This window comes from Python bivittatus, unplaced genomic scaffold, assembly GCF_059951505.1.
Source record: "Python bivittatus isolate LINGU-HERP-01145 unplaced genomic scaffold, Pbiv_v1 ctg000180_np1212, whole genome shotgun sequence".
Taxonomy (NCBI): Eukaryota; Metazoa; Chordata; class Lepidosauria; order Squamata; family Pythonidae; genus Python; species Python bivittatus.
The window spans coordinates 4,754,161-4,781,282 of record NW_028277047.1 but is presented as its reverse complement, the minus strand read 5'-3'; the positions used below and the strand labels follow the sequence as shown (position 1 = coordinate 4,781,282).

The window sequence follows — 27,122 nt, the reverse complement described above, 5'->3', positions numbered from 1 at the left end:
CCTCCTTTTGTAATATCGCTGGAGATCACCGGATGCAGAATTTCATTTCACCCATTTCTTAGCAGCGTCCCAATCCTCGTGCATTTCCTAGCAAGTCTTTCCCCCTTCCCCCCTCCCCTTTCCCCATCCTAGTTTGCGGTGCTCTCTGTTTCAAGTGTTAGGTGGCTCCTTCCCTGTAGTTTGCATGGTGCCCTTGGGATGTGTTTTGAACTTCACATTTTCCATGCAGCAGTTTTCAGATGCCCTTTTATTAATAAATCCTGTGCCTGAAAATTAAAAAAAAAATAACACAAGGCAAACAGGCGGGGTTAAACTGCCTTTTTTGATTGATGTGGTGTAGAGGGAGGGAGGGAGGGAGGGAGGGAGGGAGGGAGGAAGGAAGGAAGGAAGGAAGGAAGGAAGGAAGGAAGGAAGGAAGGAAGGAAGGAAGGAAGGAAGGAAGGAAGGAAGGAAGGAAGGAAGGAAGGAAGGAAGGAAGGAAGGAAGGAAGGAAGGAAGGAAGGAAGGAAGGAAGGAAGGAAGGAAGGAAGGAAGGAAGGAAGGAAGGAAGGAAGGAAGGAAGGAAGGAAGGAATTTCCCTGATGTCCTAGATCAGCGTTTCTCAACCTTGGCAACTTGACTTCAACTCCCAGAATTCCCCAGCCAGGCTAGATTGTTTTGTTTAATGGGGTTCTTTTTTACACCGTGGCTTACTCAGAGTTTATATTCCCCGCCACTGCATTCTGCCACCTCATGCTGCATCCTAAACCCCTCTCTCCCACTTCTTTTCCACGCTCCGGCAGCAAGAGCACAAGCTTCTCTTTTCCTCCACGGAGAGAAGAACCTTTTTACCTTTTTAATTCCGCATTCCGATGGGCTGCCACAACGGATCGGGTGAAAACGCCGCTGAGGGGTTGAGCTTTTTCCGATTCCTTTTTCCTGCTCTTTCAGCTCGACAACGATAGCATTACCCTAAAGCCGCGGCCCCAGCCTGACCTCGCCAACAGCACGGCTCCCTCCCCTTCACACAAGGTACAGCGCAGCGTATCTGCCAACCCCAAGCAGCGCCGCTTAAGCGACCAGGGTGAGTTTCTTCCTCTCCGAGAGGCCTTTTACCCCGGGGAAGCGCAAGGAGATTTTCCTGCTGAGCGAAAGGGGATTAATGTGACTTCAGTGGAAAACGCACATCAGAACCAATCGCTTTGCTTCTGAGGCTAATATTGACATGGACCAGAGTGTTTTGCCTTCCCTCCAAGGAATGACTGATGAGGGACAGCGGAAACTGGTTTTTTATGTACTTCCCCATAGCATTATAGAGATAGAGAGCCAGTTTGGTGTAGGGGTAAAGGTGCTGATCTAGAAAGCAGGAGGTGGTGAGTTCAAGTCCCGCCTTAGGCAGGAAAGCTGGCTGAATGACTTTGGGCCAGTCTCTCTCTCTCAGCCCAACCCACCTCACAGGGTTGTTGTCGTGGGGAAAATAGGAGGCAGTTAGTATTAGGTCACCGCCTTGAGTTGACCATGTGTGTGTATAAATAAATAAAAAGCAGGATAAAAATAGCAACAGCTAATAATAACAGCAATAGCAATCCTTTCATTTGCACTTGTTGTTTTTGAGTTTTTAATGTGATCTGGAACCTTTCCAATGTGGCCACCATAGAAGTCAAAATAATAATAATTCCAAATTACAACTTGGAATCAAACTTGGGAGGGTCTCGGGGGTCGTCTTTAGGTCCCGTGGCCTAAAGGAAAACCCGTGTTCTCTTCCTCTGCCCCGTCCCCCTCCAGTCTTCCTCCTTGAATCTTCATGGCATTGATTCTTTGTTTTCGCCTCCTTCTCCCCGCAGTACCCACCATCCCAACCTCCACGTCTTACTCCAAGAAAACGCAGGCTGCCAATGCCGAGAACAAGCGACCCGAAGAGGAACGGGAGGCCGGGCGTAGCAAGACCGGCAGCACCGTCAAAGTGCCCGCCAGCCCGCTGCCTGGTCTGGAGAGAAAGAAGAGCACCCCAATGCCCTCCACGGTCAGTTCCCTAGGAACGTGGAGGGGTTTGGAGCAGGGGGTGGCTTCATCGTTGACCTGCAATCCCCTGTCCAGCATAGCCGCTCCTGAATTTCATTTGTTGCTTCTTGGTGGGTTGCGCTGCGTTACCCATCACTCCCAGGCAGCTCAGCAATGAAGCTAAGAATTGGGTAGTTGAAGTTCAAACATCTGGAGTGGCCCCAGGTGTTCTCAAAGGCTGTACTAGACCCCTTTCTGGATTTGGGGGAAACAGCCTCCCCCCACCCCCAGCAGAAGCATTAGGAAGTTGCGGTCAGTGGCTCCACCCTGCTGCCTCTGTCCCAGTGATCCTCACTTGGCATTTCTCCTCCTCTGCAGAACAGTGTCCTCTCGACCAGCACAAACCGGAGCCGCAATTCACCCATGCTGGACCGCGCCAGCTTGGGCCAGAACTCGATACAGAACGGCAAAGATAGGTAAGGAGGAGGAGGGGAAGTTGGAACTGACCGCGTAGCTTGCCCAACCCAGGAATAAGGGTGTGTGTTTAAAGGAGCAGCGGAGGAAACACGAAGACGGCAAATCTGAAGTTCCTGGGGGCAGCCAAGTGTTTGTGATGCTGTGCAACGGTCTGTGTGTCGCGTTCTGTTCGGCCTCCTTCCCGGATCTGGGTGACCCCTGGTTATCTCAGCTCTGTGGTCTCCAGCCATCCTGACTCAGTCCCCGGGCAATCCGGTCCCTTATGCCCTGAAATAGCGCCAGGGTTATACCACTTGAATGAGGTGGGGGGGCAGAATTCTCACATGCACAGATCCAGCTGGTGGAAAGCAATGCAGGGCCAACGGTGGTTCTCCCGGACGTGCCAGTTGGTTTTTGGTCTGTTTGTTTGCTTTTTTAATCCGGAGTGTTTCCGTATAATGATGTGGTAGATTAGCCCTCCAGTCGCCCCTCGGTGACCAATGGACAACAGAAGCCGAGTCCTGCCTCGTTAACTTCCCGAGTGAAAACCATCTGTCCCCTCTGCACCTCCGAGCCCCGAGTCGGTTCTCATCAGAGCCCTCTTTTCTCTCTCCCCACTTCTCCCCTCCGAGCGTTTCCCCCTCCATCGAAGCTGCCTCTCGCGGTCATGACGCTCGGAAAGAGGCAGAAGCAGCTGTGTCCACCCAGAGCCCCTTTTCAAGCTTGAGACTTTGGTCATTTCTGCTTAACACCCAGCAGCCCCCCATCCCCAGTTCAGAAGCTGGCTTTTGCCCCTCTTGGATCTGCAGGAGTTTCCGTGTTCTTGTTTCACTCAGCCACAGTGTACCTTCATCCCCAAGTAATCGCTAGAGGAGCCTTTCGATTCCCATAATTTCCAGCTGGATGGTTGATTGAGAATTATTAGAAGAGTAGTGCCCTTCCAATTAAGGAAGGCTGGGTTGGATTGTACACAATGAAGAGCAGATTCCTCCCTCCCTCCCTCCCTCCCTTTCTTTCTCCCCTTCGCCTTCCCCCTTCCCTCCCTCCCCTTCCCCTTCCCCTTGTCCTTCCCCTTGTCCTTCCTTCCTTCCTCCCTCCCTCCCTCCCCTTCCCCTTCCCCTTCCCCTTCCCCTTCCCCTTCCCCGGATTTTAGAATTCACCCTACTGTATAAAAGAGGAGCCAATACTATTGGCTTTCCATCCAGCACAGCTGAAAAATTATTCAAGCTTTGTGACCTCTCATGAGATGGTACCTTATTTATTTAGCAGGAAGCTGCTCTGACCTAATTGTCACTAAAGCCGATGACTTCAGTTTGGGCTGTATTGCTTCAAACTGCTGGTGAGGAAGGCATGCAGGTCCAAGCACTCCTCCATGCTCATTTAAAAAAAAAAAAAACACTCCCATGCATGAAGAAATCTAGCGTATCAAGGAAGAAATGTTTCTAGCCTAAACTAATACCTAATGTCCTTTGCTGAAACAATGCAAACTCCCACTGTACTTTGAACTGATATAACGCCGCCCCCCCCCCAATGTGCTCCAACCTCTTTTCAAGCTAGTCGGAGCGGACATAAACTGCCCCACCTAGAAGTCCAACTCACAGCCTTAATCCAGCCTTGCAAGCAAACCCACAGGCAGGAATTGCATTCCTGTCCCGCTCACGCTTGGAGGTGCAGAGGGGACAGCTTGCTAAAAAGACCATCCCTTTTTCCTGTGCGTAGCATCAGAGCATCCATTGATGCTCTCCCTGGGCTAATGGGGGGGTGGTTGGGGGGGCTTCTCAAATCGTTTTGGGGGGGGAGAGAGACAGTTTCCTTTACTCCGCAGGCGAAGAATGGAGAGATCTGCCCCTCTTCCTCCCCTGCCCAGAATTCCTGACATAACAGCCCGTTCCCCAGGCTCTGATCACTTTGGCTTTAGATAGCGAGGAGCAATCACTTCATATCCATTACATGCACACATTCACACACACACCCCCTCATGCCTTTTTCTTTGGACCCCCCCCATGTGGCTCCTTCAGAGCCTCGAACATCCATGCGCCCGTCCCCCATTGCCCGTGTTCCCCCCGCTCTCCCCCCAGAGAGCCTCCATTCACATCCATCCTCCCCTGTTGCATCTAGGTTGTGCTTGACTCATATACATATATACTGGGTTGTATATTGTATATTTGCTTCCCCAGAATGTCTGTGGACCTCCTGGCGGCTATATCTGTGGCGTGGCAGGGTCAATAGCGGGGCCCCTTTTGGCTCAGAGCTTAAATTTCCAAGAAGTTTCACCAGCCTGAAGAAGCAAGGGATGGGTTGGGAGCTAGGAAACCGTTTGGTCTGTGCAGGTAGTGTTACCTGTTAGCAAGCATCAAGGAAGGTAGATAGGTAGCTAGATGGAATAGATAGATAAAATGAATAGACAGACAGACAGATGATTGATAGATGATAATAATAGTAATAGTAATAGTAATAATAATAATAATAATAATAATAATAATAATAATATCCAGAAGAGGTCCGTTAATTGGCCTCTCCTCCTCTTACCATTGCTAGAGTCCCAGTTCCAATCTGGTCGTGCTTTAAGGTTGTCAGAGAAAGGTTTGAGCAAATGATGGGGGCAGACAGAGATAGTGAGAGAGAGAGATGCTGGAAAAGGGGTTACCCTAGAGGTTGGGGGATCTCTCGTCACCTTGGAAAATAGGAAATGTTTAGCTGAAGGAAAGAGAGAAGGAAGCCCACAATAAAAAGCATCCCTTTGGGTTTTTTTCTTGCCACAGTCCAACTATTGTTTTGTTTTTAACAAAAATATACAATTGGAGCTGGGGGATTGGGTCATATCCCTGTTTTGTTTTTTTTTCTGGCCGTTGCAAAGGGCTTTGAGGACACCCCGGGTGGAAGGGGAAAATATATATAAATCAACTCAATAAACCTCATATAAATCCTTCTCCATAAACAGCTGAGAGGTTAAATCAGAGGAGTTGGTGGGGGGGGGACGAGTCCCTTTCTCTGGGGAAAGGTGCCCTTTGGGGCTGGGGTCAGGGGAGTGGTAGGGCTTAGCCCCCAAGACTACCCCAACTCAGCTGCAGACAGGGAACTTCGGTGGGTGGTCTGGGGTGGGTCCGCTGCAGATATCATCCGCCAGCCCCCTTCACCCCTGTTTCCCCTCCCTTCTCTCCTTTGTTTGGACTTCTGCTTCCCCCTTGCTTGATTTTTTTTTCTCCACCTCCCTCCCAGCCTAACCACTCCGGGCTCCAGGGCCTCTACCGCCTCCGCTTCTGCTGCCGTGAGCTCCGCGCGCCCGCGACAACACCAGAAATCCATGTCTGCCTCGGTGCACCCCTCCAAGCCCACGCTGCCCCCCACCGATAATAACTGCGAGGCCCAGCGACCTAGGCAAGTGGGCAGCTGTGTGCGCCTAGTGGTCTTCCCTCCCTCTCTCCCTCCCTCCTTCTCCCCTCCCTCCAGGTCTCTCCAGCTTCCCCCAGCTTTATTTTTCTGGGTCCTGTCCTGGCCCTAGAGCCACGACCCCTGCATAGGGCCTAGAGGGGAGCAGAGCAGAGCAGCTGAGGGGGTTGGGGGTTCTCCCCCTCTTCCTCTCCTGAAACCTGCCCTGCTTGAAGGGAGGGAGAGGCCCCCAGAGGGAGCGATCCTCTGGGTGCCATGCAGCGTCAAGCAGGGTCACAAGGGACCCCAAATGTTGCTCATCCTGTTGGCTGAAGATGGGGGACTTCCCCTGTCCTTTCACTCAGCTGGAATGTCCTGGGGTGTTCCCTCCTTCCCTTAAGGAAGCAGCTGAGTTCTTCTCCGCTGCACCAGCTGGGATGCAGGCAGGAGGCTCTTTAACCTGCTCCTTTCTGTGCCCGCCCCACGGAAGAACAAGGACTGCCTTCCAGTTCTGCCCGGGTGCTCATTCCGATCCGATTAGCTCATGATCCTGGCTTGTTTGGGCTCCCTCAACCGTCATGATATCGCTGATCCCTACTGGGTTTGCTTGCCTGTCCATGCACAAGAAGGGGGGAATCAGTTGTACGTCCAGACATCCAGGTGGTTCACATTGTGGTTTGCCAAGCCAGGATCTGAGACATCCAGTAACACATGATTGGACGAAAGAAGGAAAGGGAGACTTCAAGAGCCTGTGATTTGCATCATTTCTGGCCCTGAAGCCACCGTTTAAAAGAAATAATTCAGTTTAGCTGCCAGGATAGATCTGGGAATTATTCTGGATTGAAGGTGTTGGAGAACATCAGTATTTAGTTCCCGCTACCCTTTGGTCCCCACCTTCACTGTTGAAACATCCTCCTCCATCTTCAGCCTCAAGGGGAGAAGCCACCTGAGATATTACTTTCCACCAACCCCTCCCTGGGAATTCAGAAGTAGCATTTTTGGGTAGAACTTGGCTTCTCCCCTTCACCGACTTCATCTCCCGGGGCAGAGGGGTGGAAGGTCTCTCTGTTTGGCCTCCCCGAAGAACTTTCTCTTCTCCTTCCCCACAGCACTGCTCCCCAGCGGGCCCCTGTGGCCTCCCCCTCAGCCCACAATATCAGCAGCGCCCCGCCCGAGCGCACCAACTTCCCACGGGGCATCCAGAGCCGCAGCACCTTTCACGCCGGGCAGCTCCGGCAGGTCCGGGACCAGCAGAACCTCCCTTATGGCCTCACGCCCGCCTCGCCTTCTGGGAACAGCCAAGGCCGGAGGGGGGCCTCCGGGAGTCTCTTCAGCAAGTTCACCTCCAAGTTCGTACGCAGGTGAGCCGGGGGCACAGAGACAGGGTACCCGAGGGCATCCTTGGTGGCGTGATTGCACGGGGGGGCAGGACAGGAGTGAGACAGGAGATCCCCCCCCCGCCTTTCGGCTTCCCCACCTCTGCAGCTGCCATTCGTGGCTTCCTAGCAGAAACCCCCCAGCTGTTCGTTGTGCATCAAGAGGGGCGAGGAGGCTGAGTGCAGATTCTCCTCCTCCCCAAGGGACGCCGCCGCAGCAGCAGCATGCCCGGCTGATTCTCGCGTGTGTTGGACCCCACTGCCCCTCCCCCCGCCCCCGCCATAGCAGCCACAGCCCATTGTCCTCCATCTGTCCACCCTCGAATCACACTCGCCAGTTGATGCCAGGAATCCAAGCTGCTGTTTGCTCTTTCCCCTCAAGGGAGAGGGGCCTGCCTGGCTTTCAAATGCCACCGGGGCAGCCCAGGGCAGGGGAGAGATCTCTCCCTGAGGAATCCCAGAAGGGGAGTCGCTCAGCAGGCAGGCAGATCCCATCCCCAAGGGGTTCTGATGGGAGAGAACAGCCGACACCACCACCTAGAGATCCGGCCCCCAAACCAGAGGCTTTCTGTGGCATAGGTGGCCTGGTGCAATTCACCTGAATGGTGACGTGCTATCGTCGCCATCTCAGAGCCCCGGGACAAGTGGGGGCACCCCCTGAGAGCCTGGCTGTGCCTACTGGCTCTTCCAAGGAGAAACCTGGGAATTTCAATTCAGAACACTGAGTCTCCCAAAAAACTGCAGTTCCCTGATCTCAGCCGTGCAGCAGTCCGGTTCCTCACCCCCACCCCAACCCCCCTTTCCCTTGAACATGTATGGCTGGCGGTGGCGGCACCCCAGCCATAGCTGCCCGCCCGCCCCTAATTTGCAGGAGGTCCACGATCCGTTGAAACCGGAAGCCTAGGCTTGACTTTGGTGGGGAGGGGGCAGGGGGAGAGAGGCAGGGATGCAGGATTGAGCAAACCGGCATGCAGGTTTCCGATTCCACCACCGGGAAGGAACAAGCCGACACCTTCGCCCTGGGGCCTTCCCTGGCAGCGGGTCCGGCAGACAGGGCTGAGGGCGACGCAGGCAGGCCTTGACCCTTTTGAGGATCCCTCCAGGGAACAGCTGCAGGCCAAACACGAATCTCCCTCAAGGCAGCTTGAGTGTGTGTGTCTGGATTCGAGAGGGCGTTTGTGAGCCTTCCCTCTCTTCTTCGTAGGGCCCCGAGAGGGGGGAAGGAGTTGGGGGGGGAGCCACTCTTGCAGTCCAGCGCCTCCTGTCCCCAGCCCTTCCTCCTTTCTTTTGCTGTATGTTTTACCTTCTTTCCTGCCCCCCCACCCCACCCCATCCTTCTGTTGGGAGCTCTCTGGGAAGAGTTAGCCTCCAGCTGGAGGGGGGCATGGGGGAGAGACGAGGGGTAACCCCAGCAACCCTGGGTTCCCCGCTCCCTCTCGCTTTCCAAGGGGTAGCCAGGCTGTTGGGGAGGCCCCCCCCGGACAGACCCAGTTTGGGGCAGAGGGCGGCTGCTCATCTTCCCGTGTCTGACGGAAGGAGCGAAGAATGACAGGGTTTGCTGCAGCTCCCCTTTCCCAAACACACCCCCAATATTGGGAGGGAGGATGGGGCACCGGCCTATTCCGGGACCCATTGCTTGTTCATTTCACACTTTCACGCTTGCTCATCCACCCACCGCCGTGTTTTTTTCCCCCTCCCCTTTTTCCCCCTTCTAGAAATCTGTCTTTCAGGTTTGCCAGAAGGTAGGCGTTCATCACTCTGGATTTGTTCTCTCCACCTCCTCCTCCTCTCCTTCTTCCTCTCGTGCAACACTCACCTCCTCCCTGCCAGCTTCTTGCTCTCCCCCCCCCCCTTGGTGGCCAAGGGTGGCTGTGTGTGAACGCAGAGGGCACCCTTAAAGGGACAGTGGGGATCTCATTAGCTCTCTGCCTGCAGGAAGAGAAGCCACTGGGAGGGGGGCTGTTTCGGCTCGGTCCCATCTGGGCCACCTGCAAATTGGTAGGGAAGGGGGGGGCCATTCGAGAATGCTGTCTCTTTAAAGGTGACCTCTGTCTTTGTGGTTTCCTTGGCTGGGCCTCTGATCTTTCTAACCAGAACCTTTCCCCTGTCTCCCCCTCCCCACACTAATCCTCCTTCTCCCTGCATGGTGGCGGTTAGGAGGAGCTGGGCTGTCCCTGTGCTCTGTTGCTTGCAGCTGCCTTGAAGGTTCAGGCTCAGCGGTGGGGGAGGTGGCGAGTGGGCACACACCTTGTCCAGGAAACTGCATGACCCTCAGGGATGAAATGTGAGGCACTGGGGTGTTTGGCACCCGCACAGGAAGGTACTAGTCGTCATGTGTGTTGCAGTGGGCTCTCTGGAAGGGGAAAAAAAATCCTTTGAGATCAAAAAGGTAAATCTGGGAACTGGATGAGCCCTTTTGCCTTGGAAATGTTGATTTGCTTGCTTTGGGTGTAGATGGATAGACCAGCCTTTCAGGAAGAAGAATGACACCCTTAAATCCTTGGTCTGCCACTTTCTACCAAGGCCAGCTGGCATTGCCCGGGTGGCAGCTCCTTTCCGGAGTTCCAGCCTTTCAGGTCTTGCCCTGCTCGCTTTGTTGAATCCAGGACCTTCTGATATCTTCTGCTAGAAAGATGTAGCCCCTTTGCGTTTTGGCCTCTGGGGAGTTTCAAGAATCTTGTCTTTCATTGCGGGTTTTAAAATACATACTTCTTTCTTTCTTCCTTCCTTCCTTCCTTCCTTCCTTCCTTCCTTCCTTCCTTCCTTCCTTCCTTCCTTCCTTCCTTCCTTCCTTCCTTCCTTCCTTCCTTCCTTCCTTCCTTCCTTCCTTCCTTCCTTCCTTCCTTCCTTCCTTCCTTCCTTCCTTCCTTCCTTCCTTTCTTTCTTTCTTTCTTTTTGCTGATGATAAGGGATTTCTTTGGGGTCCTTTCTGTCCGCCCCACCCGTGAGTAGCACGTGCCCTCCAAGGGAGGAGCTGAAGAAGAAAGGAAGGTATTTGGGGGCGGAGAAAGGGGTGTCGTCATTCTGACTCCCCTCCCAGGTCTAGGATTTCTGAACATTTCAGCTGCTGTGAAAGTGGTGGGAAATAAGAGCATTTCTGGTTTTATCTTCTCACAGCCTGGTGCTAGAGGTTCCCTCCTGAGCCAAGAGTAAATAGCCCGTGATGAGGAGGTGCGTAGTTCTATGCACCTGCCTCCTCAGCTAAGCCAGTGTGAAGTTTCAGGAAAGAAGAAATGGGGGCTAGGGGAGGATTTATTATTATTATTTTAATGCAATTCATGACAGTAGGGGCTTTTTCCGGGTTTTTTCCCCTTACGATTTTGGGGTTTGCTTCTTTTTTTTTTCAGGAGGGAGTTCTGGTGTATTATATATGGCGTGCCACACATATGTTAGGGTTTATGCTGTAGTTTCCATATGTTTCCTCAAACTAGGAGGAAACTGTGCTGTCAGATTTCAGCGGTCAAAGTGAGCTTCCGAGACTGTTATCAAAGCGTGTTCGGGCTGCAAGATGCCAGCTTTTGACTTAAATAAATGGAATCAAGCCGGGTTCATCCACTAGGATTAACGCCTATTTAAACAGAGAATAACAGCAAAGGCAGAATTGCTTCTTCAAACGCCCAGCATTTGCTTGAGCAATATCTGCTTCCCGACAGCACTTTGCACTTTCCAAAGAAAATGAATCTGCCTCGCCATTCAATCTTCAGGAACCCAGTCTGGTAAAGCAACAGGGCTGACCTACAAAATTGATCCAGAGCCATTCTCTTGGGGACAGACCCACCAGGGGCAGAACAGAGAGTATGGATGTGTGGATACATGTATGTATGCAAAAAAGGGGGGGAAAGTACAAGATTCCCCCCACACACACGCGCATCTCTCTCTGCTGAGAGAAATTGGCTGGCTGTGGCAGCACTAAGCCATTAATTGTCTTGGCAGGTGGATGCTCAAGCTGTGAGCCAACGGCAGAAACGCTCTTGCATTGTCTCTCTTTACCTTCGCAAAGGGTGTGCAACAAGAGTGCTTCACGAAGGTGACATGTAGAGGGAAAGGCCGTATTTTCAAGACTGATGGGGAGAAGAGTTAGGAGCAGAGCAGGACTGAGTCACAAGAGTGCTTCTGAAACATCAGCCTTCCAATAAGATGTCGCTTGGGGGACTGCTTTGGAGCGTGAACGTCTGTTTTCTTGCTTAACTGCCTAAGTTGAATACTCCAAAGCATAACAGCCCTGTAAAGCAGGGGTCCTCAATCTTTTCCCAGCACACTTGGCCTCGGAGTCACGCTGGGGGTGGGGGAGCATTCCCCAGAGTGGGCAGGATGAGGACCAAAACGAAACGAGATAGCTTTGATTAAATAAAAGACATTTGGTGTGGTAGCTTCCCACGAACGCAGTCGTTTTCCACTTCTGTTGTGCAGAAAACGAAACAAAAAAAGAGAGTTCAGCAGCCACCTTGGGGGCTGCGCAAACCTCCTCTAAGGAGAGATTGGCCACGATCCTGGTGCGCTCTCTTGAAGGCCACCCGAAGGGTTCAGGGCGGACCTGGGCTCCAAATCAGGGGTTCCCTTGTTCCATGGCTCAGCCTGTTCAGCCACTCCAAGTAGCTCCATCTCCTCCTCTTCCTCCTTTCTTCCTTGCTTGTCCGTGGCTTCTGCTCGCGGGGACAGACCGGGGGGGGACGGTGCTTGCGCCCCGCTAACGGGGCTCAAGGCCGATCGCGTAGCCTGTCCCCCCAACTGCTGCGTTGGCCGATCCCAGCATGCCGAACCGAGAGGAGCATGCTGAGGGCCTGCCAGCTTGGCCCCGGGCCCCACCACACCTCAGTCCCCACCCCACCACCCCACCTCGGTGCACCTTCCAACGCCTCAAGGCCCCCCTCCCCACGGCTTGGGGGAAAAGGAAGAAATCAGGGGCAGGAACTGCTAACTGGAGGGTGCTGATGGCTTGTCTCCTGCTCTGTTTTTTGAGGAACCTGCATGAGCCCGAAAGCAAAGACCGCGTGGAGACACTCAGGTGAGACGCAGCCAGGGCTGGGAGGGGCTTCCCACCCTCTGGGGAAGATGCTGCTCCACTCTGTCTGTTTCTCCAGCAGGGCCAGGCTGCTCCTTGGCACCTCCTCTCGTGTCTCCTTCCTCCGCCTGCGCCTCTTCGCGCCCCTGACCTCTTTGTCTTTCTCTCTCTCTCTCTCTCTCTCTCTCCCTCCCTCCCTCCCTCCCTCCTTCCTTCCTTCCTTCCTTCCTTCCTTCCTTCCTTCCTTCCTTCCTTCCTTCCTTCCTTCCTTCCCCCCAGCTCTTCTGGGTCACTGATCGGGCTGGGCAGCGTGCTGATGCCAGCCGGAGGGGCGGGGGGGGCTCCTCCTCCCCCCTCACCCTCTCCCTTTCTCCCCCCCGGCAGGCCTCACATGACAGGCGGCGGTGGTGGCGGCGGGGACAAAGAGCGGGACGAGAACCGGGAGGCCAAGCCGCGGTCGCTGCGCTTCACCTGGAGCATGAAGACCACCAGCTCCATGGAGCCCAATGAGATGATGAAGGAGATCCGGAAAGTGCTGGACGCAAACAATTGCCAGTGCGAGTTGCAGGAGAAATACATGCTCTTGTGCATGCACGGGGCGCCCGGCCACGAGGCCTTCGTGCAGTGGGAGATGGAGGTTTGCAAGCTCCCCCGCCTCTCGCTCAACGGCGTCCGCTTCAAGCGGATATCGGGCACTTCCATGGCCTTCAAGAACATTGCCTCCAAAATCGCCAACGAACTCAAGCTTTAACGGGCCACCCCAGGGGAGGGGGCGCCTGGCCTGCACACGCACGGAGGGGGGTGAGGAGGAGAGCTGCAGCTTCCCTTCGGAGGGGCCCTGGTGCCGGCCATGCAGGCAGGGGGTGGGCAGGGCAAGGGGGAGGTGGGGGCATCCCCTCTCTCCATCTCCCCACGCCCCCCCACTGATGGATCTCCATGGAGACAGGGTGCGTGGGATAGTGGCTGGCAGCCACCTAGCCGGTCTCCGTGGCAACAGTAATGGGAGTGTACCAAGGGCTGTTGGATGAGGGGGCATCCCTTTTGGTCTCCGTGGCGACCATGGTACTTTTTCTTCCTTTTCCCCCCCCCCCTTTTTCTTCTTGTACATGAGACAGGGTTTGCAATTTTACCAAACGCAGCAGAAAGCGGAGACTCTCCCCTCCGGCGCAAGAGCGAGTCCTTTCCCACAATGCCTTTCCCTCTCACAATGCCCCTCCTCCTCGGAACCCAGGTTCACAGTTGGGAAGGGGGCAGCCCCTTGGCGCAAGGGGGAGCGGGAGAGCCGAGGTTCTCGATGGGCATTAATGCAGCAACGGTCCCCCCACTCCACCCTCCGGAGTTCCCCTGCTCGAGCCAGTCCTTCCGTGCCAAGGGGCACTTCTGAGGTCCCCCCCTCTGCCTGACCCTTGAAACCCTGGTCCCTGCAGAGGCCGCCCCCACCCCAAACGAAGTGCCCGAATCCCCCACAGGGTTTTCCTCTCGGCATGAAACGTTCTTCCTTGCTAGTTGGGAGTGGCTGGGAGGGTTGAAAGGAGGAAGGGCTGGGTGCCGCCAGGCTTCTGTCCGTACAGCAACCCGAGCCATCACTCCTCCCCGCCTTGCCCCCCCCTTTGTCCAGGCATCGCAGTAGAGGGCCACTCTCTGGGGCTGGTCAGTGCCCTGTTTACACACTCAGACCCTAAAAGGCCGCCTGGCCCAAGCCGGCAAGGCGCTGCCTCCCGCTTGGATGCTGCAGAACCTGCTCTGGGGTTTAGCCTTCTCTCCCCCCTCCCGGTGAACCTGAGCACCGAAGAGAGGAAGGGCTGGCTGTGGAACAGGCTGCGGGGGGGGGGGGGGGGGGCGTGGCCAGGGGTTCTTCAGCCCCACCCCGGGTGATTCATGCAAAAGCCTTTGGATGTTCAGGATGGGTTGAAGAGTTCTGGGCCTGCTGTTTTTACCCCAGTCACAGGTACGCTGCCCCTGCTTTCTGAAGAGCTTGGGTTTATTTCTGCTGAAAAAGGGGGGGGCATGGCTCCTGCCCCCCCCCCCATTCTTTATTTCCCTTTCCAAAGCACAAGAGCAAAAATGGGACTCGGGCCTGGTTGCAGGATCTCTTCTGCTCCCCGCCTTTTCCTCGGCCCCCTCGCTGGGTTTCTTTCATTGTCACATTGCCCCTTGAGAATGTATTTTTGGTCCTGGGGGGCTGTGTAGCCCCTCCACCTTCTCTGACACACACACACACACACACACACACCTGGTTTGTATATAACTGTACCAATACCTCGGTTTTGTGCGTGGTTATATTTTTTTTTGTTTTGTTTAATTCTCATCACAACATGCCTTTTTTAAAAGAAGAAAAAAATCATGTCCTTTTTTGGGGGGGTTCATTCCTCCCCCCCTCCCCTCTCTCTCTCTCTCTTAAGGATGCTGCCGTTTGATGTAGTTTTACAGGTTCTAGATTAAAACTTTCCAGAAAGCACCTACCTAGCGTTGGATTCCTGTTTGTGGTTCCACACTCCCCCCGCCCCGCCCCACCGTCACAAGGGATGGAAGCTGGGCGTCCCCGGAGGACTCGGGACCCGCAGCGTTTCCCATGGAAATACAGGGAGAGCAGCACAGCAAGGTGGGGGGGATCTCTGGACAGAGCATCGCTCCTTTCCGCTCGGCTCTGCTTGCCCGGTTCGCAAAGCCGTGCCAACACGGGGAAGACTCGCGGCATCTCCCGGCAGACCGTGGCCGGTTTCTTATTAAAGCCAAAGAAATAAAAGCACACGCTCCAAGCCTGTTTTTCAGGAAGGGGAGGGGGGCGTGCTCTTCCTTGGAAAGCATCCCAGGCTGCGGATTGGCAACTCTCGAAGTCCTCCTTGGCAGGGGCAGGGGGTCCCCCTGGTCCCGCCATACTCTGGAGTCAAGCACCACCCCGAAGCTTGTACCAAAATATCTTTATTGAAAACGCTGCATGAACTTTAAAAAGAAACCAACTCCGAGCTCCCGGCAAAGGGAAGAGGGGAGGCAAATCCTCGGAAAGAGGAGGACGGGAACGGCCCTGTTCTTCCCTTTAGGACAACCCACGGCTGGCCTCGGATGCCCGCGGCGCGTCAAGGAAGACAAGTAAGTACTGAGCAGATCTGGCTCTCCTTCGCTCCTCTTGTCTGCCCTCTTCTTCCTCCTCACCCCCGTAGAACTTCCAAGTCCTTGTTCGTGGGAATGGGGGTTCCTTGTTCGGGAGCAGTCAGTCTCTCCCCCCCCAGATCGGGCAGACCCCTCCCTGCCGTCCCCTCCCTCCCCAATGCCCCTCCCCTTCCTTGCACCCAGGCAGTGGCATCGCTGATGCTGGAGACGCAGAATCAGTCCAGTCCTATCCCAAGCTACATCTTCTACCTGTTCCCAACCCACAAGCCCCCCCTCCCGTCCAACCTCACCCCATCGTACACGAGGGCTGGGATTCGATGCCAGCTTTCTGAAACGCTACTTGAACCGATCAGGCCGGAACGGGAAGAGCCCCCTTCTCTCCTGCCTGCCCCACTCCTCCCACCCCCGGTGCCTCAGACCCACACCGCTGGGCTGGCGGCTGGCTGGCGGAGAGGAGGCCGTGCCGTTCCGATGGGGCGCAGAGGGGCCCCCCTTCAGAGGGGGCCTGAGGAGGGCAGAGGAGGCGGCTCTCCCGTCCCACCCAGGAGTGACGGGGGGTGCTGGCCTCCCCGCGGCGGTGCCTGTCGGGAGCCGGCGGGCCGGATGAGCGGGGGCGGCAGCTGGTTGAGCGAGAGTCTGGGCTGAAGGAAGCGCCCTTGCTGCAGGGGCGGGGGCTGGCGGTGCAGCATGGGTGCCGTGGGGAGGGTGGGCCTCAGCAAGGGGGGAGGCTGGGAGAGCGCAGCAGGTGGCGGGCGGGGGGAAGCGGGGAGGGGGGGAAGCGCAGGAGGCGGTGGAGGCTGCGGTGGCGGCGGCGGCGGCTGCACAGAGCGCGATACGGCCGTGATCTGGACCTGCAAGGACCCGAAGAGCCAAGAGTCAGCGCTGCCTGTCCCAACCCTGCCCAGCAGCCCCGAGGAGGGGCAGCCCTCCCCCTCACCTCGTCTTCTTCCTCGCTGCTGCTCTTGTGCTCCTGGGGGGGCGAGCTGCCTGGCGGGGGGGCTGGACTCGCGCCCTCCTGCTCTGCCTCCCACTCCTGCAGCACCTCCTCCAGGTTGAACCGGCGGCGGTAGCTGACGAAGAAGGTCTTCACTTGGGCCACCGTCTTATTGCTGATCACTTCGGCGATGGCTTGGAAGTCTTTGCCGTATTTCCGGATGGCTGGGGGGACAGGGGGAGAGAACAGCAGGGGTTGAACAGGGCACCGTGCGTGGCACCGTGCAGCGTGCTCGCCAGCCGGCGGAGCGTGACTTCCCCCTGCTCTTGCCTCGAAGAGGGCAATGTCCTCTGACAAAACTCGGGACAAATGCTGCCTTGTGCCCCCACAAGGGGGAAACTGCTGCTGATTTATCCTATTTCCACGTGGTGGCCTGGAGCCACCTGCTCTTCCCTTCCGCCTGATGCCTACTGCAAGACTCACCCTGCACCGCCAGCAGCTGCTCATCAGTTGTCCAACGGGAGTTGAACTTGATATTCGTCTGCAAGGAAACAGGAGGTTTGAATCTCGGGGGCAGCCCTTTTCGGTCCTCCCCGCTCCCCCAAGAGCACTCTGGCACCTCAAATAGGGAGGAGGCCTCTGCCCATCCTCTGACTGGCCCTCAAAAACCTTCATGGCGTCCCCGCTAGTCTCTCCAAAAGTTGCCCCCAATTCAGTTACACAAACAGAACAGAATGAATTGAACATCCCTTAGATTCTAAATAAATTACGCTAACATTTTGCCTATTACCCCACTCCTATTTTGGGGAACGCAACGCTGGATCCCACCCCTGCACTGGATGCTCTCCTTGTCCTGAATGAATTTGCACAGTCCCGTTCTCCCCTTTGGGGGGCCTGGATTTGCACACGGGTGAGCACTCACCTCGGGCGGGCGCAGTTTGCGGATCCCTTCACCTAATGCCTGCTTCATACTGCTGTTGATCTGTTTGATGCTCTGTACCTAGTATGGAAGGAGTTGGGAGCCTCAGTATGGGGGCTTCTGGGTTTGGGGGAAGGGAAGAAGTCTCAACAGTGCCCCACTAGCTTAAGGGGTGGAGGGGAAGAGAAGCCGGTCCCTTTTAGGCTACTGTGGAAATCAAACCATAGACCTGAAATGAAGCCGTCAACGGCCCAACACAATGGCTCCATTTTCAAGTACCACCCACCTTCTAAATTCAGAGAATTAAAGCTCCCTCCCCAAACCGAGGGAAGAATACAGTCAACATTTGAACGTGGCTTCCTCCGACAACGTGGACACTGCACCACCATGTCTTTGGTGGTCCTCGGCAGCCGAATACACATGCCAAATAAGGATCGTGTTCAAATGATTGGGGTACCTGGCGCTTGAGCGAAACCAGCTGAGAGTCCAGGTGACGCAGCGTCAGCACGGCCATGTCTGGGCTGGTGGACAGGCCCGTGATGTCCTCCTGGCTCAGGTACATGCCCTTAGGAGGGCGCCGGCGAGCGCGAAGGGGATGGTGCCGGTATTGTGGAAGCTGGAGCTCCTTCTTCATGGGCCCCGGTTTACTGCTAGGCGGCTTCTGATAACTAGGCTGCGGGTGAGAATGTGGGGAGGGGGATGAAACAGGGAGGGGGCCCCGTGGGAATTGCCAGCAAATCATTCCTGCTTCAAGAAAATTCTGTCCTGCGGTGGGGAATCCACTGCCACCCGCTTCTGAACCGCTCGCCAAACCCTGGTAACCTCGTTACCATGGTGCAGAACGATTATGCAAGCCGAGGTTGCCTTCCCCAGCGAGGCGGGGTATGGGACCTGCACGGGATGTCTCTCTCCAGATAGTTTCCTGGGCATAAAAGGGTCTCTTCCTCCCCAAAAGGGCTAGGAACGCTACTGCTTTTAAAAGCAAAGGCTGACAATAAGAGGGGAAACCTGAAAACCGATCTCCCGTGCTTGAAGAAGCAGGACTAACGCTAAGACCTTCAAGGCTTTAACCAAGTTGCTTTCCAGGCTGGCTGGAGATTGCTCTCCGAGATCCCGAAGCTGTTAGTGCCAGGCTGGGCCCTGGGTACATGGTTTAACGTTCCCAGTCCCTTACCTCCTTCTTGGGATCCATGGTATCAAATTCGCCTTCGCTGGCCTGCCGTGACTCTTCCAGTTCATCGCTACTGGAGGGAAAATAAGGCCCCTTGAATAGCAGTCTTCCCCAGCCCCTCCAGAGCCTGCCTAGCCTATAGACGTTTTCAGATTTCTCCAGCTAGAGAGATCGGGGCTTCTTTTCCAAAGGAGCAATCTTGGATCTGGGATTCAGCCTCGTGTCTTCCCAGTTCCCAGAAACTCCCTGTTCAGGGCAACCGTCCATGTGGTTCGCTTCTGCATCTGCCCCCCACCACCACGCCCACACACACTTGTAAAGCACTGAGAAGCTGCATTTGGCCCCAAGCAGGTTCAGGGGGCATCTTGGGGGTGGGATAACCTGCTGCAAAGCTCGCCCCATCACTCTGAAACGCCTCCCCGTGCCACGCGGCAGACCCCCCTTGCTTGCTTACCTGTCGTCCTTCTCCTTCTTGCTAAGCAACTTGCGGGCTTGCCGGTCCATCACACTTGTGCGGCTCCGAGTTTTCTTCCAGGAGTAGTAATATTTCACCAGGCTGGGGATTAACTTGTCAGGAAGCTTCACAAGAGGACAGAGAGAGAGAGATGTTGGTGCGTAGGTAGCGCCAAGCAATTATCAAAACAGCCTTATAATGAGGCAGCCAAGAAGGTCAATCATCACACAAAAGCTTGGGAGCCTTGACTTTATCTACCCCATGATGATGGGTTCACATGACACACTTGAAACTGGGCCAGTGGAAGACCCAGCAGCTGTATTCACACCTTACACTTAGGTCAAACTTGATTAGCTGAAGGGGAAACTTGATATGATCTGCAAATCCAGCTTGATTCAATTATGGTTTGTGAAGGCGTGGTGGTTGTTTTTTTTTGTTTTTTTGCAAAAAGTTGGAAAACTTAATACCCATCATGCTTAGAAATGGAGGCCAAAAGGCCAACCTCTGCCCCCACAAGACCCTCTTTTATGACCCAGCATTGTGAAACTGCCGTTGGGTGGGGTTTACGGAGTGACATCACTGCACATGCTCAAATATGGCAAAAGTACATCTTGTTCCTTGCTTGCCAGCAAAGAACAGGCCAGCTGGTTTGTTTTCTGCTAGCAATTGCAATTACTGACCAAGAGCAGACTGGCTACAGCCTGTGGCTGCTGACCTGCTTTTTGCCTGCAAGTTATAATTAAAGCATCTCCATTCATTCATTTATTCATTCATTCATTCTTGCCAGATTTTTTTTCTTTTTGGAGAATCAAGTTATGTCAATCAACTTCACTGGATATAGTGCAGGCACATAAGAAAGGGCACAATTTGTTTGGCCCCCAGCCACCCCAGCACCACTGGGCCAGGCAGAATGGGGCACTTACCATCTGCTGGATTCGAGCAAAACTTTTGCCGTGGAAGCTGAAGGCTTGTTCGAACAGGACTTTGTCCTCCACTGTCCACTCATCAGGGAAAGGTGTGAAGTTGGCTAAGTCGGCCAGTGACTTCTCTACATCATGTTTGTGCCACAAGAGCATCCCCAAAGCCTGTTGGGAGGGAAGAGAAAGAGACCGGGACTGCAGTGGACATAGAAACCTGTTTCTTCAAAACCTGAAGAGGTGAGGGCCCCTTTAAAAGTAAGTTTCTAGGGCCTGCTGGAAAGATGAACTTGAAAAGGATGAGGGATGAGATTGAGATGGCCCTGATCAAGGAAGGTTTGGGTGGGCTTTTAATTCCATTCCTTTGTTTACCTGTTCAATGTTGTAACCATGCTTCTCCTTGGCCATGGCAATGTATTTGTCCACTAGGGGGAGAAAGAGATAAATGTCAGACACTGGAAAGGGGGTGGAGGAATAGCCAGAATAAATAATACTGCTTCCAATATTTTTCCCTTGGTAGGTGGCTGCCGGCTACTTAGCTGGCCAGCCAAGGGTGCAATCTCCATTTCTGTGATGCCTGCAAAACTAGCAAGATGGAAAATCGAGGTCTATCTTTTGCAGAAAAGGTACCTTCTTCAGGAGGGCCTAAACAGGCATGGGATTGCCGATTCAGCCCGTTGGGGGTAGTTAAGCCAGGCTAAGGTTGGGTTTTCACACAACACTCAAAAGCAGTTGCTGTGTTTCTGCAATGTGCTGTGCTCAGACAAATATATCCTGTCACGGCTTAACAAGATGCCCGTGGGAAGACCAGGGCTTTCTTCCCACAACTCTTTTCCATCTCACTTTTGCTTGGCCTAACATTCTGCTATGAAAGTGATTTCACAGCCAGCTCCTTGTGAAACCTCTCCTGGGGAAAAAGACTATCCAATGGGAGTGTGAACAATACAGATACCCAGCCGTTGGGGATGAGGACCTCAGGGTAAAAAGGGCACCTATTTGACCCCTCCCATTCCCACCTGAAAACTTCACAAAAATACTGCAGCACAGTTCAGCTGCAGACCTCCTCCTCCCCTGCCCTGCTGACCATCCAAAGGCCATGCTTTAGCGGGCACTCATCAAAAGCCATAGCCCCAACCCCATCTTGGAGCTCTCCCTGCTTCAGCAGAGGCTGCCCAGAGGCAGGACTATCCCTCCTGTTGCCACCACCCAGCTGCCTGACCCAGCCAGATTAAAAGCCTGGGAGCACATGAGCCACACAGTAATTGCTTCTAGAAATCCTGGGGAGGGGAGGGGAGGGGCGGGAGGGAGAGCTGCCAATCAAGGGCTCTGTTCCCAGCTGAGGATGGAATGTATGCCCCCCCCCCTTCCAGGTTTCCTTCAGAAAACCTAGGGCAAGGTTACTTCTGGAGGTGGTTTGGGCTCAAGCGGGGGGGGGGGGGGAATGCTGCTGCATTCGAAGATCAAGATGGCTTGAAGGGAGAAAGGCTCCAGGGGTGCCCAGGAAGCAAAAAAGCCACCGCTCTGATGTTGCCTTTCTGCTCTTTCCCCAAGCCAGGGGCAAATGGGTGGGAGCAACTCACATTTGGCGTCTGAAACACAGTGGTTTGGGGACCAAACAAGCATTCCTTTCAACTCCTTATTGCTGTACCGAGCAGGGCTCTCTAGATAAACAAAGAGGAGAAGGGCCATCAGGGCACATGGCTCTGTGTTAAAGCAGGCCAAGTCCCCCTCCCTAGGACCCCCTCCCCCAAAGGAGGGGGAGAGGAGAACAGCAGGGCTGAAGCAAGGAAGCGGAGGCACAGAAGTAACACCCCCCACCCACCCACCCCCTCGCCCTCACCTGCCCACCCCCCGGGTGCATTGCACCGTCACTGACCAGCCCCCACGGCTGCTGCTGGTACCTCCCGTCTTTTTTTTTGTTAGACAACAGGCACTCCCCCCCCGCCCCATCTCTCTTCACCAGCATGCAAGAAGGGTCTTGACCTCCACCACAGCCCCCTAACTAAGAGCAAAGGCAGACGGAGGCTTAAAGTGGTCAGCATCTCTGGGCGGGCAGGACCGCAAGGATGGTGGGAGCAGGACTGGGAGGGGAGCAACCACATTTGGGAACTGGGAAGGGGAAGGGGAAAGAGGGTGGAGAAGCTGCCAGGGCCAAAGAGGCAGGCTAGAGAGGTCAATCCACTGCCCCACCCCGCCCCCACCCACCCCACCCCATCCCCAGGCTTCTTCCTGAAGGAGGACACAACTGATAAGACTAGAAATGCAGCCTTCCTTGGGGTTCCATCCCCGGGGCATTTAACCCTCCCTCCCCCAGTTCCTTTTACCTGGTTTGCACTCTGGGATCACGGCCTGGTAATCTGCTCCCACACGGATCATGCTATCTGTGAAGCAACAAGAAAGAGCAACAGCTAGGACCTGCTTCTCAAGTTAACAGAGGCCGAGGGAGGGGGGGGAGGGCGACAGCTGGCTTCCAAAGGGAGCTTTGCTGCAAGCGCTGGAGCAAAGGAAACCCGGAAAGACGCCGGAAAGGCACCGTTTGCTAGTGAAGATGCACGCCTGCCCTCGGAGGCCCAGGAGACTTGCCAAGAGATGCAGGCGTCAAACAGTGGGGCTTGCCCATTATACCCTGAGCTTGGGTTCGCAATCTACAACCATCTTCACAACGCCCCAAGAAAAGCTGCTGGCTTCGAGGGATGGCTTGGTTCCCCAGCCGGCTAAAACAATGGCTGCCCCCCTCCCCCCAGCATGCCAAAGCACCACCTTGCCAAGGCCACTTTCCTCGGAACGGCCCACCACAGGGTCAGGAAGCCATTCTCCCCTGCGAAAAGAGGCAGGCGGGTTTGGGGAACAAAGAGGACATCCCGTTCTATTTTTGCGCCCTTGGGGCAGCTGACATGTTGGGGAGATGGCACGGCTGCCCTCTGGGCTGAGCGGTGGCAACTTTTTTGCCAAAGGGAGCCCCCCGGCTAACCACTGCTCTGAGCCTCTCCAAAGTGAGGCCGGAGAGTTGGAAAAGAGCCACGGAGGGGAGCTCTACGCCCGGCTTGGTGCCGTGGCAGAGCTATCTCCAACTGAGACATCTCCTTTCTGGCCATTGCTTGCTCGGTGTTGGCATTCCAGACACATCGTCTCTGAAGCACAGACCTTTGGGTACTTGAGAATTAAGGCCCCTTGGGACCCCCCCTCAAGAAAACAACAAGCAGCAGAATAGCTGAGAAACCTGTCAAGGCACCTTCTGCAATTAAAGTTTCAGTTACCCCCTCTGTCCCTGCTCCCACCCCACCCACCAGCTCCTGTTCCTTTGCTTTTTCTTTGTTTTTCCCTTCCTTCCTTCCTTCCTTCCTTCCTTCCTTCCTTCCTTCCTTCCTTCCTTCCTTCCTTCCTTTGATATTATTAAACAGCTGCTAAGCAGCAGGCAAGATCTGGAAACATTTAGCCAATGACATGCCAAGAGCTCCCATGCTTTCCCTTTCTGGCACAAGGTCTCAGAAACACATGCCCGGTGGGGGCTGAGAGTCTGCTAGAAAGGTTTTATGCTATTCAGAACAGGGTAACATCTACCGCTGGCCTCTTATTTGGGCCGGGGGGTGGGGGGTGGCTGAAACGGCAATTTCAACTTCCAAACAGATATAGCTGCCTTGTGACATCTAGGGGGTATCCTGCCACCTGCCCCCCTCCCCAATACCTCCTGCATTTGATGGGAAAAATCAATGTAGCTTTGGGCAGAGGGTGACGGGTGTGATATTTAAGGGGGGGTGACTTGGCAGAGACAGATGGCATTGGAACAGCTTGAGCTATGCTTTCCTGCCCCTCCATCACGGAAGTAGTAATGGGGGGGGGATTAGCAAGGCCTGGCCCGCAGTCCAAAGGGGCTACAGGAACATTGTCTGCTGGCTGGCCAGCCAGGGGAATAATGCTGGTCTGGTTTAAACCTCTCAACACAATACTGAGGTTCCTTCTGTCCCAGGAATTCATGTTAGAAAGGAAGGAGTCAAAGGGAGTTATGGCCCGGCCTCATTGGGGTGTCTCTCCCTGGCCAGTGGGCTTCCTGCCCCCCTCCCCCAGCAGTAGCCTTGCAAGTATGCTCCCCCCCCACACAATGCTTGGCTGAGGTGATGAACAGACTCCCTTGAGGAATGGGAAGGCTCCTTCCAAAATCCTGTCCCCTAGAGATGCCAAACAAAGCCGGGGGGGGGGCCGTGGTGCAGGAAGCCCCCGCCATGGCTAAAGGGGAGCGAGAGCTGAGACGGGAAGGCAGCGGGTGTAACAAACTGAGCACTCGCAAAGCGAACTTCCCAATCTCAGGCTGGCGGGGAAGATGAGGTCGTGAGAAACCCGGAGCATCCTTGCTTTTTCTCGCCCGTGCCGCCGCTGGCCCAAGAGGGGGCTGCAAGCTGGCGGAGCGGGGGGTGTAAGGAAGTCGCCCTAAAGGGCACCCCCGGGGGCCGTGCATTGTCTCACCGCAGCAGCCCCAGCCCCGGGACGCTGGGAGGGAGCCCTGGCCAAGCCTCCCCGCCTCGTGCCGGGGGTTCCCAACCTCCTTGACCCAGACCGCTGGCGCTCCTCTCCCCGCCCCCCCCCCCGCACTAACTCCGACCCCATCTGCCTCCCGAGGCCGCCGCGCTGCCCGCGCCTGGTCCATCCCCGCGCGCCCTCCTTCCCCTTCGCCACCCGCGTTATTGTTATTGTTGTGCCCGCAAGTTGCGGGTGATCGGCACTCTCCCTCCCTGCAAAGGGGTGCCCCTTTCCAGCGGCGGAGCCTCTCCGCGGCGCCCAGAGCAGCCCCCGCCCGCCGCCTCCCCCGGGGCCAGCGAGTCCGGGGCGAAGGCCGTTCGCCTCGCGGGGGAAGAGCGTAGCGCGGCGCGGCTTTCGGCATCCTGAGCCTCCCCGCGGGGGCCCGGAAGCCCAACTCTTTGTTCCCCGCCGGGGGACTCCTGGGGGGCGGCCGGGCGGCCGGGCCCCGGGCCCGATCCCGCCCGCCTTCGCTCCCACCTCTGGCGCCGCCGAGCCCCCGTGCGCCCGGCCCTCGGCCCGCCCTCGGCTCACCGTGCGAGTGCTCCTCCTCGCTGCTCTCGTCCTCGGAATTGGGGTGGGTGCCATTGGTGGCCGACTTGGCCCGACTCCTGGACAGGATCCCCGATTTTTCCATGACGGAAGGCATCTCCCCGCTCCCGGAAGGTCCCCGAGCCGGGGATGGGCAGAGGCACGGCTTCCCTTCCTGGCTTCGCAGCTCCGGCTGGAAGGAGGCTCCGGAGAGCGAGCTGGGCTCCCGCCACTCCCACGGCCTCCTGCCCCGACTTCCAAATTCAAAGCCGCGAGAGCAGGAGAGCCATCGCTCGGGGGAGGGGAGGGGAGGGGAGGGGAGGGGAAGGGAAAGTTGGGCGGGCCTGGAGGGCGCCCCGACCGAGGAGCCCCGGGCCGGGTTGCGCCGCGCTCGGCTGCTCCTCGCCGCGCGCGCTGCTCTCCCCTCCCTCTCGCGGGGGTCCCCCCGCCGCCGCCGCCGCCGCCGCCGCCTTGCAAAGTTACGGTAAACTTCCCCGGAACGGGCGCAGGCGGAGCGATAGGGGGAAAAGTCTCGGGGGCGGAGGGGCGCTTAGCCCCTGGGGAGAGATCGAGGGAGGGACGGGATCCCCACCGGGCGGGAGGGTGCCGCCAAGAAAGACCCCGGATGCTCCCCCTGAAAATACTGGGAAAAGGGAGTGGGGGGGGGGCGAGAGAAGAGACCTTACAGAAAATCCTTAAAAACTGGGGGAGGGGGGGCTGTCCTTTGCTTCCTAGAAGTCTGCTGAAGCGCCCCTCCAAAGCCCTAGATCAGCCTCTCTTTTTCTCTCCCCCCCTCTCCAGAGATGCAGCAACTTGTGCAAAATCCGGGAAGGGGGGGGTCTCCTCCGAGTTGCAGTTGGAGAAGGCAGAGCGCCCCCCCTTCGAGGAGGGCGGGGCACTTGGAGCGAAAAAAGTTGCTGGGAGAGGGCTACTTGCAAGCGCTGCCCTCTCTCGCGGCCACCGCCACCATCTCTATTTCCCTCCCTCTCACACAATGAGTCGCTGCCTCGCTTTTTTCCTCTTTCCCTCCCCCCCCCCTTTTGCTCTGGCTGCTGGTTAGGAGAAAGTAGTTCCAGCCCCCTGCCTTCGCACCTCCTCCCCTCAGACCCTTCCGCCGGCTCCTGCCTGCACATCTGGCCAGAGGCACGCGGAGGCAAGAGGCGCGCGCTGGAGGGGGGGGAGAGAAGGGGGCGCGCGCGCGAGAGGCGCCAGATGTGCGCGGCTCGGGAGGGAGCGCGCGCGCGCGCCAGACGGAAAGGTCAGGCCGAGGGAGCCGGGCCCTCGCAGCCCCCTTCCGCATCGGTCCCGGGGCCACTTCCCCAGCGAGGAAGAGGAAGAGGCATCTCCCTTCCTGGGCAGCCACTTTGCAGCCGCGACCGGAGGGGCCCGGCGGGGCTCGGATCCCGTTCCCGGCCAGAGGCACGTGGGACCCGCACTCCGCTCCTCTCGAGCCGCCGCCGCCGCCTGCTCGAGAGCCGCCCTTTCGCGTCCTCGCACCTCTGCCCGGGGTGGGGGGGTGACAAATGGACAAAAGCTCGCCAATCGCTTCCCTTCCCCACTGCGGGACCCTCGCGCTGCCTCCTCTCGCTGTCGACAAGGGGGAGGGATCCCCTCCTCTCCTCCCTCCCTTCTCCCCCCCCGGAAAGAATCAAGCCTCCCTCCCCGCAGCCCCGATCGGACGCCCTTTCCACGCACCCCACCCCACGTGCGCGGCGATCACCCCGAACCCATTTTAGGAAACACCCTTCCAACCCGGCAGGAGGAGGGAGATGTGGGGGGGCACGCGATTTTCGCCAGCGATCCCGGCGTGGAAGGTTTCCTGCGCAACGCCGGTCGATGCCCTTGCGCAGCGCCCTGCCCGGTGCGGTTCCGTGGAGTTTGGCTGGCGGGACTTGCCGGGACCGCCGCCGCCGCCGCCCCCTCCCCCCGCCCCGCACGCCTTTGGCGTCAAAAGCATCTGCTCCGGGCAACCGATGGCTGGACCAGTTTCTCCCTCCAGTTTCGCCCGATCTCTCAGAGGCTGAGAAAGATGAAATGCTGCCCTCGGGCAAAGTTTGCAGAATTGAGGGAGGGAGGGAGGACATTTCTCTCTAAGAGGAGTTTGCAGAAAAAGGGCCCTTCAGACTGCTGGGTGGAATGCTTTATCTAGGATCAGAAATATTAATGCATGGATTTGATGGGAGAGGATATATCCATTGAGGAGACCCTTGAGTGTGTATGGGGGGGGGGGGCGGAGGAAGAGGTTTGGGACCAGTTCAAACATTTGCAGGGCTCATACAATATTTTTAACCAAGTTAGGTAAAGATGGAGCAGATGCATTCAGACATTATTCTAAGCTTGGATTGTTTGAACCCGGATTTGTGTTTTGAGCATGTCTTAGCATGCTACAT

General features: G+C 56.3%; 2 protein-coding genes across 12 annotated transcripts in view; one reads left to right on the top strand and one right to left on the bottom strand.

Annotated features, from left to right (window-relative positions):
- Positions 1 to 14,566, top strand: part of MARK2 (microtubule affinity regulating kinase 2) — a 97,074-nt gene extending 82,508 nt beyond the window's left edge. For 4 of the 11 annotated variants that reach the window (XM_088137376.1, XM_088137378.1, XM_088137383.1 and 1 more), the window contains 8 exons: positions 931 to 1,063; positions 1,824 to 2,002; positions 2,359 to 2,456; positions 5,656 to 5,814; positions 6,915 to 7,166; positions 8,897 to 8,923; positions 12,142 to 12,186; positions 12,568 to 14,566. In XM_088137376.1, coding sequence (XP_087993502.1) covers positions 931 to 1,063; positions 1,824 to 2,002; positions 2,359 to 2,456; positions 5,656 to 5,814; positions 6,915 to 7,166; positions 8,897 to 8,923; positions 12,142 to 12,186; positions 12,568 to 12,934 — 1,260 coding nt within the window. In that variant the 3' untranslated portion in view covers positions 12,935 to 14,566. The remainder of the gene's footprint in view (positions 1 to 930; positions 1,064 to 1,823; positions 2,003 to 2,358; positions 2,457 to 5,655; positions 5,815 to 6,914; positions 7,167 to 8,896; positions 8,924 to 12,141; positions 12,187 to 12,567) is intronic. The other 7 variants (XM_088137384.1, XM_088137379.1, XM_088137380.1 and 4 more) reach the window with 7 other exon arrangements.
- Positions 14,567 to 15,788: 1,222 nt separating this feature from the next.
- Positions 15,789 to 26,902, bottom strand: RCOR2 (REST corepressor 2). Its single transcript, XM_088137388.1, has 12 exons — positions 24,736 to 26,902; positions 22,014 to 22,070; positions 21,270 to 21,350; positions 20,062 to 20,114; positions 19,696 to 19,857; positions 18,773 to 18,897; positions 18,322 to 18,391; positions 17,605 to 17,820; positions 17,151 to 17,228; positions 16,712 to 16,769; positions 16,232 to 16,452; positions 15,789 to 16,145 (listed from the first exon to the last, which is right to left on the bottom strand). The coding sequence occupies exons 1-12, from the start codon at positions 24,848 to 24,850 to the stop codon at positions 15,789 to 15,791; spliced, it is 1,593 nt and encodes a 530-aa protein (XP_087993514.1). The 5' UTR covers positions 24,851 to 26,902.
- Between the last annotated feature and the right edge of the window lie 220 nt (positions 26,903 to 27,122).

Bases quoted from the DNA above. Each gene is read 5' to 3' on its own strand.
- RCOR2 (XM_088137388.1), bottom strand. From the start codon at position 24,850: ATGCCTTCCGTCATGGAAAAATCGGGGATCCTGTCCAGGAGTCGGGCC. The intron at 22,071-24,735 runs GTGAGCCGAGGG...GTTGCTTCACAG, and splicing joins CGAGGAGGAGCACTCGCACG to ATAGCATGATCCGTGTGGGA. The intron at 16,453-16,711 runs GTGAGTCTTGCA...CTGTCCCCCCAG, and splicing joins GCAGCTGCTGGCGGTGCAGG to CCATCCGGAAATACGGCAAA.